The following is a 14199-nucleotide window of genomic DNA, read 5'->3' on the forward strand; positions in this document are numbered from 1 at the left end:
TCCATGGGCTGTCTGATCTCCATCTTTCAGGCTCCAAGACTGTGAACTAAATGAATGTCTTTCCTTTATAAAGGACCCAGCCTTGGCCAGCGCCGCGGCTCACTAGGCTAATCCTCCGCCTTGCGGCGCCGGCACACCAGGTTCTAGTCCCGTTCAGGGCGCCAGATTCTGTCCCGGTTGCCCCTCTTCCAAGCCAGCTCTCTGCTGTGGCCAGGGAGTGCAGTGGAGGATGGCCCAGGTGCTTGGGCCCTGCACCCCATGGGAGACCAGGAGAAGTACCTGGCTCCTGCCATTGGATCAGCGCGGTGTGCCGGCTGCAGCGCACCAGCCGCGGAGGCCATTGGAGGGTGAACCAATGGCAAAGGAAGACCTTTCTCTCTCTCTCTCTCTCTCTCTCTCACTGTCCACTCTGCCTGTCACAAAAAAAAAAAAAAAAAAAGACCCAGCCTCAGCAACTTTGTTGTGCCAACAGAAAGCAAACTAATACATGCATCATTCTCAAGCATCCACAGTTACATTAATCAACAGATATTTAATATCTACTCTCCACAGCAGGGGGCTTGGTACTAATGAGACAGTAAGAAGATCAGACGTAGATCTATGGGGAAAATCAGTGTCTTATTATCCCCCAAAATAGATTAATACATTTTATAATTCCCATATTATGGGACAGATAGGCCAAATTTACTTTTTAAAGAAAACACTGAAAACAATACATACACAAAGATTCTGTATTTTAAAAATTAATACATCATTTATGATACATTCAGTAAATACAACATTTAAGGAAACTTAAAATATTTTAACTTGCTGATAAAACTTCTTTAAATCCATAAAACAGGATTCTAGAAGATTTTATGTTGATAGAAGTATCTCGGGGCCGGCACTGTGGCATAGCGGGTAAAGCCACTGCCTGCAGTGCTGGCATCCCATATGAGCGCTGGTCCAGGTCCTGGCTGCTCCAGTTCTGATCCAGCTCTCTGCCATGGCCTAGGAAAGCAGTAGAAGATGGCACAAGCCCTTGGGCCCATGCAGCCATGTGGGGGACCCAAAAGAAGCTCCTGGCTCCTGGCTTCAGATCAGTACAACTTGGGCCGTTTCAGCCAATTAGGGAGTGAACCAGCAAATGGAAGACCTTTCTCTCTCTCTCTCTCTCTCTCTCTCTCTCTCTCTCTCTGCCTGTCCTTATCTCTTGTGTAACTAACTTTTAAATAATTAAATAAATATCAAAAGAAAAGAAGTATCTCCAAACGAAAACCAATAAATGTATGTGGAAAAAAGTATTTCAAGAAAGTGAGAGGCTGGCACTGTGGCGCAGCAGGTTAAAGCCCCAGCCTGCGGTGCCAGCATCCCATATGGGTGCCGTTTCAAGTCCTGGTTGCTCCACTTGCCAACCAGCTCTCTGCTATGGCCTGGAAAAGCAGTAGAAAATGGCCTGTCCTTGGGCCCCTGCACCCATGTGGGAGACCTGGAAGAAGCTCCTGGCTTCTGGCCTCAGATCAGCTCAGCTCTGGCTGTTGTGGTCATTTGGGGAGTGAACCAGCAGATGGGAGACCTCTCTCTCTCTTTCTCTGGCTCTACCTCTCTCTGTAACTCTTTAAAAGAAATAAAATAAATCTTAAAAAAAAAGTGAATATACTCATTCCTGACCACTTAGCAAAATTACTGAAAATTATCAGTATATATAACCAAAAAAAGGACTGGGTCATTTAATTACTTTAAAATGTAATAAAATACAAGAATTCATTAGAGAAATAAAAATGCTTAATTGGCTGATGTAATTCTTAAAGTGAATGACAAAAGCCAAAAGTTTAATAGATACCTGGACCAACTAATTGAAATGTGAATAGGGTCCAGGAAGCAGAAGTTGCTTGGATGTTGGTGGAAATGATTGGAGAGGGGAGGAGTCTTAAACTTGACATTGAAAGAAAAGGATTTAACCAGTCAATAAAAGGGAGCTTTAGCTATAAAAACATTTGATACTCCTAGTTCTAGAAATAATACCCCAAGGACTGATAGGAACAAGGATGGCAAACACATCAAATTATTATGAATCAGGAATCTGTCAGGACAGTATGAGAGACTCCAGTTTTGCCGAGGTGACACATTAAAATATTTGGGAACCAATCCTCAGGGGTTGAGCACTTTATCCAGCACTTATATGACCAAATGGAATGACTGGCTACATAACAAAGGTCTTCCTCCAAAATCTTCTAGATATTTAGACAAATAATCATCTTCAGAATGAGAATCATATATGGATTTCAAGTATCCACTGAGAAGACAAAGATGTTGCCATAAAGATGTCAAATGATTTTCAAAATGGCTATCAAAATAATCAGAATCCAGATCTTCAGGATATGGGTGTTAAAGGTGTTAAGGGAGAAAATGCGTGTGTGTGTGTGTTGGGGGGGATTGTACAATTGATGGATCTGGGAGTCAGTGTTGCAGCAAAGTGAAAGTGGGTTAAGCCACTGCCTGCAGCATCGGCATCCCATATGGGTGATAGTTCAAGTCCCAGCTGCTCTACTTCCAATCCAGCTCCCTGCTAATGGCCTGGGAAAAGCAGCAGACAACAGCCCAAGTGTTTGGGACCCTGCCACACTTGTGGGAGAATGAGATAAAGCTTATGGATTTGTGGAGTGAACCAGCAGATGGAAGACTCCCTCTCAGAAGATTCTCTCTCTCTGTCTCTCTCTCCCTCTCTCTCTAACTCTGTCTTGCAAATAAATAAATAAATCTTTTTAAAAATTAACGTGTTTGGAAATTCTGGGTTAAACAAAGTCAAAACAGTTTCTTGCAGGACTCCCAAGAGCTAATGTGCTAATACTGCCTAGTGCCTCTCCAAGAAGAGAACATGGTATAGAGTTTCCAAGATGATATGGACCATGGAAACTTCATTTCATGGAACCTCCCATGGGACCAATGTTCTACAAAAAGTACTTTGGCACATCATCTGGACCATGAAGCCCCATATTTTTGTCCAATATACATTCAGAAACCAAAAACAGCATAGACTCTCTAGAGACCAGAACTCCTGAGGAACATAAACACCAAGTGTTCTGAAATACTCTCAATTGAGCATATAAAATTGGTAAGGGTCTCCAGACTACTATCCTTAAGATTCAGCTCAAACTGTTTCAAAAATAGACTAGTCCTTTCACTAAATTATACGCACAAAGAGGAATTTTTAAAAATCCCATTATCCTGCCTCAAATGGAATTTGTGCCACAGCTCAGTGTAGAAGAATGGAAGGCCACCACAGGAAGACTTGTAATAGCCCTTTTCTTCTTTAAATTTAATTGAGCTGATATTGTATCCCCAAAGTATGAAAGCTAGCTTTACTCTTTAAAAAAAAAAAAAAAAAGACTTATTCGTTTATTCAAAAGGCAGAGTTACAGAGAAAGACAGGGAGGGAGACAGAGAGAGAGAGAGCTGGTTCACTTCCCAAATGGCCAGGGTTGGGCCAGGCCAAAGCCAGGAGCCTGGAGCTTCTTCCAGGCCTCCCACATGGGTACAGGGCCCCCAAAACTTCAGCCATCTTTCACTACTTTTCTAGGTGTAAGAGCAGGCAGCTGGATTGGAAGTATAGGATCAGGGACTAGAACTGGTGCCCATCTGGGATGCCAGCATCACAGGTAGTGGCTTAACCGCAATGCCAGTCCCTCCTTTTACCTTTTACAAAAGCCAGTATGAGCTTAAAAAAAATAGAAAATAAAGTCAACAACAAAGTCTTCGAAGATGAAATCATGACACCAGATTTTCCATCAACTGAAATGGCTATATTAAATTATTCACTTTAATAATGTAAGAGGATATAAAGGAAGTTGCAGTTGGAGAACAAAAGAAAAGTAACATTCGAAGTCAAGTGGGAAACAATGAGGCCTAATCTCCAAGGATATGATGATGATCTTGCATATCAAGAGTATTACAGTGTTCAAAGGAATAAGAGATGGGAGGGAGGGGTGTCTGGGTGAGGGCTGGAGTGTCACAAACGCTTCCTGGGAAATCGCAAGAGTGCCACTTTAAGAAGCCAAGCCATGAGGAGGACTTTGGGGAGACTGCTCAGGTTACACGCTAAGCATCCACTGTACTCCGGAAGACACAGTACATCAGGAACTATCAACTGCTGGGAAACAGGCTGGCAGAAAGCTCCCAAGCAGATTCTAGGGAGGGTTCACAACTATGTCAAAACTGGCAATTTATTGTTGCAAAAAACACATGTGTGTTTCCCACCAACGCGTTGTGAGCCACTACAAAAAAAAAGCTGATATGGGATGAGCTTGGGTCCCTTCCCAGAAGGCTGCTTAGGGTATCAAAGAGGGCTCACAAGGCAGGAGGTACCACTGAATACTTAGAGGTTAAAAAGGAGAATGTAAGCCACAGTAGAACACAGATGCCTCAGCCCACACTGAGACCTTATGGAGAAGAAATTCTGAAAGGATCCAAAGAATTTCATCCACCAGAAGAAGAACTAGCCAACAGAGGGGGCAAGATGGACAGCGAGCGGGAGATGGAAACAAGCTGCTTTCTCATTGCATCTTACCAGCCATGCTTGTTCATACTAGGTATGCACAGCCACCGCACACAGCTACTCAACAATAAAACAAGGACAGATGGAGTTCCTGGAACTATTTTAGGAAAATCAAGTTTATTCAAAGCCCACTTGTTGCCAAATGTTGCAATACCATGTTAGATGCATAGTAACATTTAGGGAATTCTGCCTCTGTTATCTACACGTTGTTATTTATTTAGAACCAACACCCAAAGTGAGGCTCATCAGGCTTCAACACATCTTAGTCACAGCAATGTAATGCTTCTTACCTTTTGGGAAGAAGAAAACGTATATGATTCTCGGAGCTTTGCCTTTTACAGGCACTTGGAGAATGAGCATTCGTCTATGGCATTTACACCGGGAACTCTAATAATGGCTATCTGAAATGTGAAATTAGTGTTGGAAACACTGCTTCATAAAATTTACCTCCATCCAGAGAAAAAAATAAATGAATCTCTTTTTTCATCAAGGTCTTTCAGAAAAACCCCCAGGTCAGGGTGGATGCCAGAAAAGCGCTCCTGAGGTACGTTGTATCTGTAGACTTGTTCATCTTCCTTATCTGCTACTTTGCATTCTTTGATCTATCTCTCATATTTCCTCCACCACAGGCGCGCGCGCACTCCCACACACACACTCTCTCTCTCTCTCTCTCTCTCTCCTGGTGACCACTGTTTTATTCTCCATCTCTGTATATTTCTTTTTAAAAAGTCCACATATAAGTGAGATCACGTAAGTTTTTCTTTCTGTTTCATTTATTTCCTTCAGCATAATGTTCCCCAAGTTCATCCATGTTGTCACAAATAGCAGGATCTCTTTCTTTTTTTTTTTTTAACTTTTATTTAATGAATATAAATTTCCAAAGTACAGCTTATGGAGGATCTCTTTCTTAAGGCTGAATAATATTCCATTGTACATGATGTTTCTTCAAAATATTCACAGAAGAGTAATGTTCCAAAAAAAAAACTACATATGGATTTTGAATTTTTTGAAATAATAAATTTATCTTTTAATCCCATTTTCCATAATTCTTTGAGGTATCCTCACCACATTTTCTTCCTCCATTCATTTGTTGGTGGGCACTTAGGCTGTTTCTATACCTTGGCTTTGTGGATAATTTTTTAAAAAGGTTCATTTATTTATTTGAAAGAGTTACACAGAGAGAAGGAGAGGGAGAGAGAGAGAGAGAGGTATTCCATCTGCTGGTTCACTCCCCAATTTGCCACAATGGCTGGAGCTACGCCTATCCAAAGCCAGGATCCAGGAGCTTCTTCTGGGTCTCCCACCAGGGTGCAGGGGCCCAAGGACTTGGGCCATCTTCCACTGCTTTCCCAGGCCATAGCAGAGAGCTGGATTGGAAGTGGAGCAGCCACAGCCGAGACTCGAACTGGCGCCCATATGGGATGCCGGCACTACAGGCGGTGGTTTTACCTGCTATGCCACAGCGCAGGCCCCATGAATAATGTTGAAATGACAACAATTTTTAAAAACTGCGTTGTATTAGGGATTTGTGTTAAGTAAGTTGATTTTAGCTGCTCTTGTCACAAAACAGTAACTATGTGAGATGACAGATATATTCATTTGCTTCACTGTGGTAGCCATTTATTATATGTATCCCATATATCATGCTAAAAATTCAAATTTACACAATTAAATATATTTTAAATAAAAGGAGAAAAAGCAGTTCCTATTTCCATGAAGCTCTTTAAGTAAGTGTGTCTAAGATATGTGTTAGTCCTCCCATTCACTAGACATAGTGTAGACATTGCACTTCACTAGACATAGCACTCTTGGGTTTACATAATAAATACTTATCAGCTGCCTAATATGATGGATTTTTGAAAACTGTCCAGTGCAATTACTAAAGAGATGTCTGTGAAAAATCAGCATTTTTATATCATCAGGGAAACCAAGGAGTGAGGATATCAGTTTCTCAAACATATATACAATAATGAATTGTAATCAACTTAGTTGTGGTTTGTTGCCACGAACCTTGCCAGCTCCATTAACACAGTAATTCCCTAGGAAGCAAGTGCTTACTCATAAGAGCTAATTTACTTTCCACTCTTCTGTTCTCTAAGGGACTATGGTTTATTTCCACTCTTTCATCTTTATCATACTCTACTTTTGCCCCCATTGTTTCCTTTCCTTAAAGTAACGGTGCAACAATGCTTCCCTTGCGCTTTATCTACTAATAGCCAGCATTTAAACCAACAGACCTCTTTCAGTCGGCAAAAATTCAAGCATTGTCTTCACACTGTAGACTCGGGTGGGAATTTAACACAGAACAAATGAACCACAATTTAGAAGAACTCATGAGTGTGCTGACACTCTGATGGTACATGATGAAGATCTGCAGATGGAGGAACCAGAGAGAAGCTCTTGCTGTTATAATTATTCTTGTTATTCTAAAAGGCTCAATTCTCTGGCTCACATGAAGTTTAATACTAAATTAATTCAATTCCATGTGCTTTATGAGCCACAACAGGAAATTATTTTCATTTTTTTTTAATCTAAGTCCATTGTTCACCCTAAACAGCTACAATTTTTGGCTATCCACTGTAGTTACTAAAATTAAAAGTAAATAATTTTGGACCACTTCTGAAAACTCACAATGCCTCCTCAAAAGAAACAAAATGGTCCCCTATCCTTTTGCACATGGTGCTGGCTCTACATAGGCATTTCCTAAAAGGAGGTTTCAAATATGTTTTCAACAATTGTAATATTGAAGGAAAACTGCATAACTTTCCATGAAAACTACATTGAATGATATATTCCGTTCATATGTCTATGTTTTGGCACATTGGTTTGGTTTTTTAGAGCTCATGCATGACGGTACCGCAAAATGTACATGGAAAATGGAATTAAAAGATAATAAAAGATAAAGTTTTTTTTGGTGCAAAAAAAGTTTAGATTTATTTATTTATTTGAAAGGCAGAGTTAGAAAGAGAGAGAGAGAGAGAGAGAGATGAACAGAGAGATCTTCCATTTCCTGGTTTACTGCCCAAATGGTCACAACAGCAGGAGATGGGTCTGTCTGAAGCCAGGAGCCAGAAGCTTCAGCAAGGTTTCCTACCTGGGCGCAGAGGCCCAAGCACTTGGGCCATCCTCTACTGCTTTCCCGGGTGCATTAGCAGGGAGCTGGATCAGAAGTGAAGCAGCTGGGACTCAAACCGGCACCCATATGGGATGCTAGTATCACAAGTGTTGGCTTTACCCACTATGCCATATTTTTTAATCCATGCATTTTTTTCCCATATTTCCCATCGAGACTTCTCATATAAGTCATCAAGCAGACAGAAATCACTCTCTTTACATGAGTAATTGGTGTCTTCAAATCAAGGAAATCAAACAGAGGAACCGCAGTCTCTGCATTAAGTATATCCTGATGACACGCAAGATCTTTTCTTCTGCATTTTAAAGTTATTTTAAATCAACGTTGCTCAACTTCACCTGGGAGGAAAGTACCTATCTGATCAAAATTTTTAATGCTGCTTTAAAAAAAATCATCTTTCTTTCATATTCACAGTCTTCAGCTTCTTCTCGTCATTCCTTAGAAAATTTTCTATGGTTACCTACACCCCCCTTCCCAGAAAGCCCAAGCACAGCACAGTGCTTATATCTACAGGCTTAGCACCTAAATGGACCAACTTCAGTTTCAACACTTAAACAAGCGATTTGATCTCTCTTTAACCTCTGCTTATATTCTATAAAATGAGACTCATTATAAGACTTTCCTCATAAGGTTACTGCAAAACACCAAGTCCAGGGCTCCGCACACTGCCTGGTCCACTGGGAGTGAGCAGCACATGCCAGCTGTAATCCTGCCTAGGGCCTTTGCATGATTTTTGTTCTCTCCTGACCTTCTGATGGGTCTAACAATTACCAAACTCTTTCTTCAACACCTTTGTGCCTTTGGCTTCTTTGACTTGGTGCTCTCCTAATTCTTTTGCTTCTCTTCGTGTGTTTGCAGCATTCTTCCCTCGTTTCTCTTCTTCCTCAAACCTGTTCATCATCACATGACCTCCCCCGGTCCCATCTCCAAGCTCAGATCTACCCCATCATCTGGCTCTGCTTTGTCAAGAACCTTGGGAAGTCTCATCCATGCAGACAATTCACTGTGCTTAATGCAAGAGCACTGAACAAGAGTGTTATGTTAATGGTCTATATTGTAAGGCAAGATGGCAAGAAGAAGTGTGATTCCACATGGTCTATTCTTGGCAGCAACTATAGCAATACACAACCAGCTTGTGTTGTCATTGCCAAAACAGGCAGTGACCTCATTTCAATATTCTGATAACAAATATAACATACTGTACCACAGAGCTTGGGCAATGATAAATTCTACTGGTTGCTCAAGGCCCAAGCAGAGAGAAGGCCCTGTGGGTTGGGGGAGGGATATACAACAAGAAAACAATAAATGTATATTTACAGGGACTTAAGAACAAAAAAAATGAAGGAAACTTGGTGTTTTTAAAAAAAACCACATGGGCTATGTGGCATAGTAGGCTAAGCCTCTGCCTGCAGCACTGGCATTCCATATGGGCACTGGTTCACGTCCCAGCTGCTCCTCTTCCAATCCAGCTCTCTACTATGACCTGGAAAAGCAGTGGAAGATGACCCAAGTCCTTGGGCCCCTGCACCCTGGTGAGAGACCCAGAAGAAGCTCCTGGCTCCTGGTTTTGGATTGGCCCAACTCCAGCCATTGTGGCCATCTGGGGAGTGAACCAACGGATTGAAGTCCTTACTCTCTATCTCTCCCTCTCTGTCTGTAACTCTACCTCTCAAAATAAAAAAATAAAACCTTTAGAAAAACATCCACATACATAAAGAGATGCAATCCTTAATAGAGGGTACAGCAGGAGTTAACAAACTTGAACGCCCACAGGAGCCAAGAAGCAAGTTCAATGAATGAAGTGAGCCAGATGTATCACAATAACGTGTGGTGGGGACTGTTAAAAATTGAAGAATGTATTGAAAGCTATTCCTATTCAGTTTTTAAAAAGTCAACACTGCAGGCCAAACAAGTTATAGATCTCAACTTTCCTCCCTCTGGATACAGAGAGGCCATTGCTACCTGCCCAATGAGACTGACTAAGCAACATGTTAAATATGTTTATCTTAAACATATTTATTATAAGAGCTATGAGCTTCAAGTGATACAACCTGACTTCATAAACTGACTGTATTTGTTGAATGAGAGTTATGATTCATAAATTCAAGCCTCCTTCCATCACACACCAAAATGCTATGATCATGGGTTATTAGGATTCACTTACCAGCCTAAAGAGATCCAAATCCTGCTAGTATCACTCCCTAAGGGTATTTCACATTTGCATTGGGTCTCTAAGATACTTGCAAATGTATAGAAATTCCAAGATGTCCCAGGGACAAAGATTTGTATTCTGATATACATTATATTACAATATAACTAATATTGTAAATATTCCCTTCTATATGAGTTACATCATAATGGGAAGTTTTTTGCTTTTGGTTTTATTGCCACTGGGTTTTGATCAAAACATACCTCTTTTTTGCATCCTTGTCAACTGAAAATGACACTTTTGTGGTCCTGAAAGATCATATTTCTGAAAGATGAGGCTGAATTCAATTAGGCATTGATATTGTGATAAGCTCTGGCTAGCATGAAGCCAATGAAAAATATACAGGACTGAGGACAAATAGACAAAAAGCAATTATTTACATGTGGTATTTGTCCATGTCCAATAATTATAAGTTTAGGTTTTCTGATGCTATAAATGAGTCTTATTCAAAATTTATTAGCATCAAGCATTATTATGCATCAAGCATTAAGACTGACTGACATGGGAATTAAAAAAGTAATGCATCTGCAATTATTGCTGGAGAATTTGAGCTCTGGGGAGGGAGAGGGAGGGAGATGGAAACTTGTTGTTTCAATGTAATTTGGTACATACAATGAAAAGGGTGTGGAGAGAGTGCTAGGGAAAATGCAGGGGGAGCAGCAAACTCAGCCCCCAGGAAGGGAGAAGAGAAACCTGTAAAAGCTTTCTAGAAGTTCATTTCCTAAAATAAAAATCTACATCCCAATCAAAACAGAATGCCATTAGCCTAGGTAGCTATCCTGTAACACACAACTTCAGAAATACACTAAATATACTATCAGAAGCCACACTGAATACTTCCTTCGCAGCAAGATTGTTTTGTCCAAACTCCATCCTACATTTTCACTCATCATTCTTAAAATCACAAACATGCATTTGAGTTTGAGATATCTAATCCTTTAAAGAGGAAAGCACATGACATTCATAAGAGCAGGAAACACTGAAGAGTCTATCACTGGAAGTTCAATTTTGGAATCAAAGAGATTGCCCCTCTCCCTTGTTTCCCTTCCACCATTGCAGGTCTACGACTGCACTTGTGGACAGAACCAGCTGAGAGTGATGATTAAAGGGTGCCTGCCTCCTGTTCTCCAATCTCCTTACCACCAATGCCGGCAAACCTGCCAGGTGGGGATGGATCTGATTTAGACAATCACCACTGTGAAGATTCCTTGGAGCTAACATCTATTTGCACCTTGCTGCTTATTTCTGGATAGCCTTTCTCCCTGAAGGGGCGGGGGGAGGGCAATTAAAGACACCACAAAACTGGGAGAAATCCCTGAGTAGTGGCCAGGTTTGATTAGCATTTTAGTGACTTAATCCATTCAATTCATTTCTTAATCTTAGGAAGGCATCTACTCTTTGAGGAAATAACTATGCAATGGTTCAATACCACACTGTATTTTAGACTGTTTTCCATCAATACCTAAATTCTGAGTCTCATTCTTTGTAGCAAGTTAAATGCCCTATAACTTCATGTTATTTTTAATTTTTCCAAAACAAATTAAACTCAGTATTACCATCTGAGAAATGACCTTCAAGTTACAGATTAACAGTTCTGATCTCCTACAACATCCTCACTGATTAAATAATAAGGCCACAAAATGATACTACCTGATAGACTCTGTTGTCTTTATTCCTCTAGAGAAATAGATACAAATATATAAATTACTTACCTATAAAATATAAAAATAAAAAAGTATATCTGTACAAGTTAAAGAGAAACAATATAAGGAGGAACCCTAAAAGGATACCAGAATGCAACACATAAGCCACGAGTCCATTATATATCAGCTGTCAACAAATACCATACAGTGGTCTCATGAACAGAGATACAATATTATTTATCCAGTAATAATAGCAATTGACCTAGAGTTACTTGCAAAAAGATGTACTACTGCTTTATTAATGAGTTTAGATTAACTTTTAGAAATAGAAACAGAAAAAAGTCTCACATAGCACTGTCTGCTGTTTTCTTTCTCTCTGCCATATGATTGAAATGACATATATCCAGCCTCTGCTTTTCAATCTTTACTTTCCAACTTAGAAAAACAACATCTTACTTGTAGGCAGTCACCTTTGTGCCTTCCTTTGACAAGTAAAACTGTATTCTGCAATGCTGGTGGTAGCAGGTGCTTTAGGAGGAGGGAGACAGCTGTCATTCACTAAATGTCTAGGTGCCAAGAATGCTACGGACTTTATTTATTTTAATCACTACATTGTGTATGATTTGATCATGTCATTCATCTAGAATAACAGCAGAGCTGTACTCCAGTCCAAAGTCTCTGATTCTACAACCTAAGTTTTATATAGCATCCCACCCTGGATAAATCCAGATTCATTTCCATTTGTTGAAATTATGAGCATTGAACTCTGAATCAGAGATATATTAGCTACTTCTTATCTGCTTTCAGCTTATATTAAGTACAAGAACTATTATTTATTGGGTTATAACAGATTTTATTAATATTTCTATTTATTGAAAATTTACTATGTTATCAAGAAATGCTTTATGTATACAGTCACAATTTATCTGCCAATAAACCTGTGATACAGTTTGTTTTTTACTTGAAACACAAAACAGTTAAAGCTCCCCAAAAAAGAAAAACAAGATCTTTCTGTAATTATCTAAGTTTTGTAATATTATAGTTTAAAAACTTTTAGTATGCTTTAATTGCTTTTTTGTATGAAATGAACCTTCTAAATCTTCACTATAAAATTAGTAATGATGATAAAATGGCTATGAATGTTGAGACAAGATGACTGACAAAGCCAAAGTTCAGGGTGATAAAACTTAAGAATCATGTACATCCACATATATTCCAATAGCATCTTCACTTGTATAGATAGGCAAATCAGGTGGACCATTTCTCTTATATAAACAACAATAAATATCAGACTTGAAAACAGAAAATCCACATTCAAATGAAAGCTTTTTATTATGTATGGCCTTGAGGATATCCATGGACCTCTAAGAGCCTTGGTCTTCTATGCAAACATTACCCTTCAGCAGGCTGCAGTGAACACTGAATAAGCCACATACAACATACTTGACAGCACAGTTCATCAGCAGACTTGCAGTATTTCCACAGTGAACCTTGAATGCTGAGCTTGGATCCACATAGTCTCTATCCAACAACTGTCCAGGTATTTATCATCCTAAACTTTCCCCTTTCCATGCATATGTTTTGCTTGTGATCACTTTTCTAATGTACTAAGATAATAAGAAACTCAATCCCTCCCCAGGTAGAAAAAGCCCCCCACACTTCTATCTCTATGCCAATTGGTCCTATATGTGCTCCCTATTAAGTGCTATGCCCCATGGGCAGGAATTGCAGAATAACAAGCATAGGTTTGGGGCCACTGTCTTGTCACTCTAGGGAACCTCTCCACTAACAATTCAGAGACCAGCTTGGCAAAAATTTATGAATTAGACACACAAACCCAACGACTATACAAATCAATAACAGCTTTAGCCACCAGAATGCCTTCATGCAAATGATTTTGAAATCCATTACCTCTTTCACACTGGGGTCCAGTGAAGCCATAAGTGCATGCACATCGATTTGGGGCCACGCACCTCCCTCCATTGAGACAGCCACTTTCACAGACAGCTGCAACAGAAAGAGAGAGCTGAGGACCCTTACTGAGAGGAGATGCTGATGCAGTAACTCCTGTGCTCCCTGAAAGGCTAACAATAAAGATTCAAAATAATCACAATCACACTGATGCATATTTTTTAAAACAGTCACACGACAGATACAGATCCTCAGATGTTCCTCAGGCAACCTTAGGTGACACGTCCTGGAACCAATGACCTTGTCCATGTGCTAACCCCAACAGCTTCCTTCTGTGAAGCATCAAGGCAAAACTATGAATTTTTTGTCCAAACTGGTGGTTTCTAAGATACTTCACTGGATGGGGTGGAAACCACATTTTAGCAAGCTGATTCTTTCTGCTTATGATTTATGTTTAATTTAGAGAGGGCTCCTTTAAGAGGAAACATCAGACCTGCAGATGTCACCCTTACAGAAGCATTGCAAGTTAAATCACACAATTACCTGCAATGACAAAACGTTAATACTGACAGTAATTTAAGCAACAAAATGAAGCCCCGGTTGAGTGTTGTAACAGAATCTATAGAAACTATTGGTGAAGAAGTCCAGAGACACTTCAGAGAGGTACTCTTTAGGAGAGGCATTAAACAAGCTCATGTTATGAACAACTCCTCCCTGTACAATTTCCTACAACTCTCACAGGCATCGTCTTCATGGGTGATGGGCTTTT

General features: G+C 40.0%; 1 protein-coding gene across 2 annotated transcripts in view; it reads right to left on the minus strand.

Annotated features, from left to right (window-relative positions):
* FBN1 (fibrillin 1) overlaps positions 1-14199 on the minus strand; it is a 258038-nt gene that overhangs the window by 190972 nt on the left and 52867 nt on the right. For both annotated transcript variants that reach the window (XM_051822402.3, XM_051822403.3), the window contains exon 6: positions 13431-13526. In XM_051822402.3, coding sequence (XP_051678362.1) covers positions 13431-13526 — 96 coding nt within the window. The remainder of the gene's footprint in view (positions 1-13430; positions 13527-14199) is intronic.

Source organism: Oryctolagus cuniculus, chromosome 12, assembly GCF_051225735.1.
Source record: "Oryctolagus cuniculus isolate XC-2025 breed Fujian yellow rabbit chromosome 12, ASM5122573v1, whole genome shotgun sequence".
Classification (NCBI taxonomy): Eukaryota; Metazoa; Chordata; class Mammalia; order Lagomorpha; family Leporidae; genus Oryctolagus; species Oryctolagus cuniculus.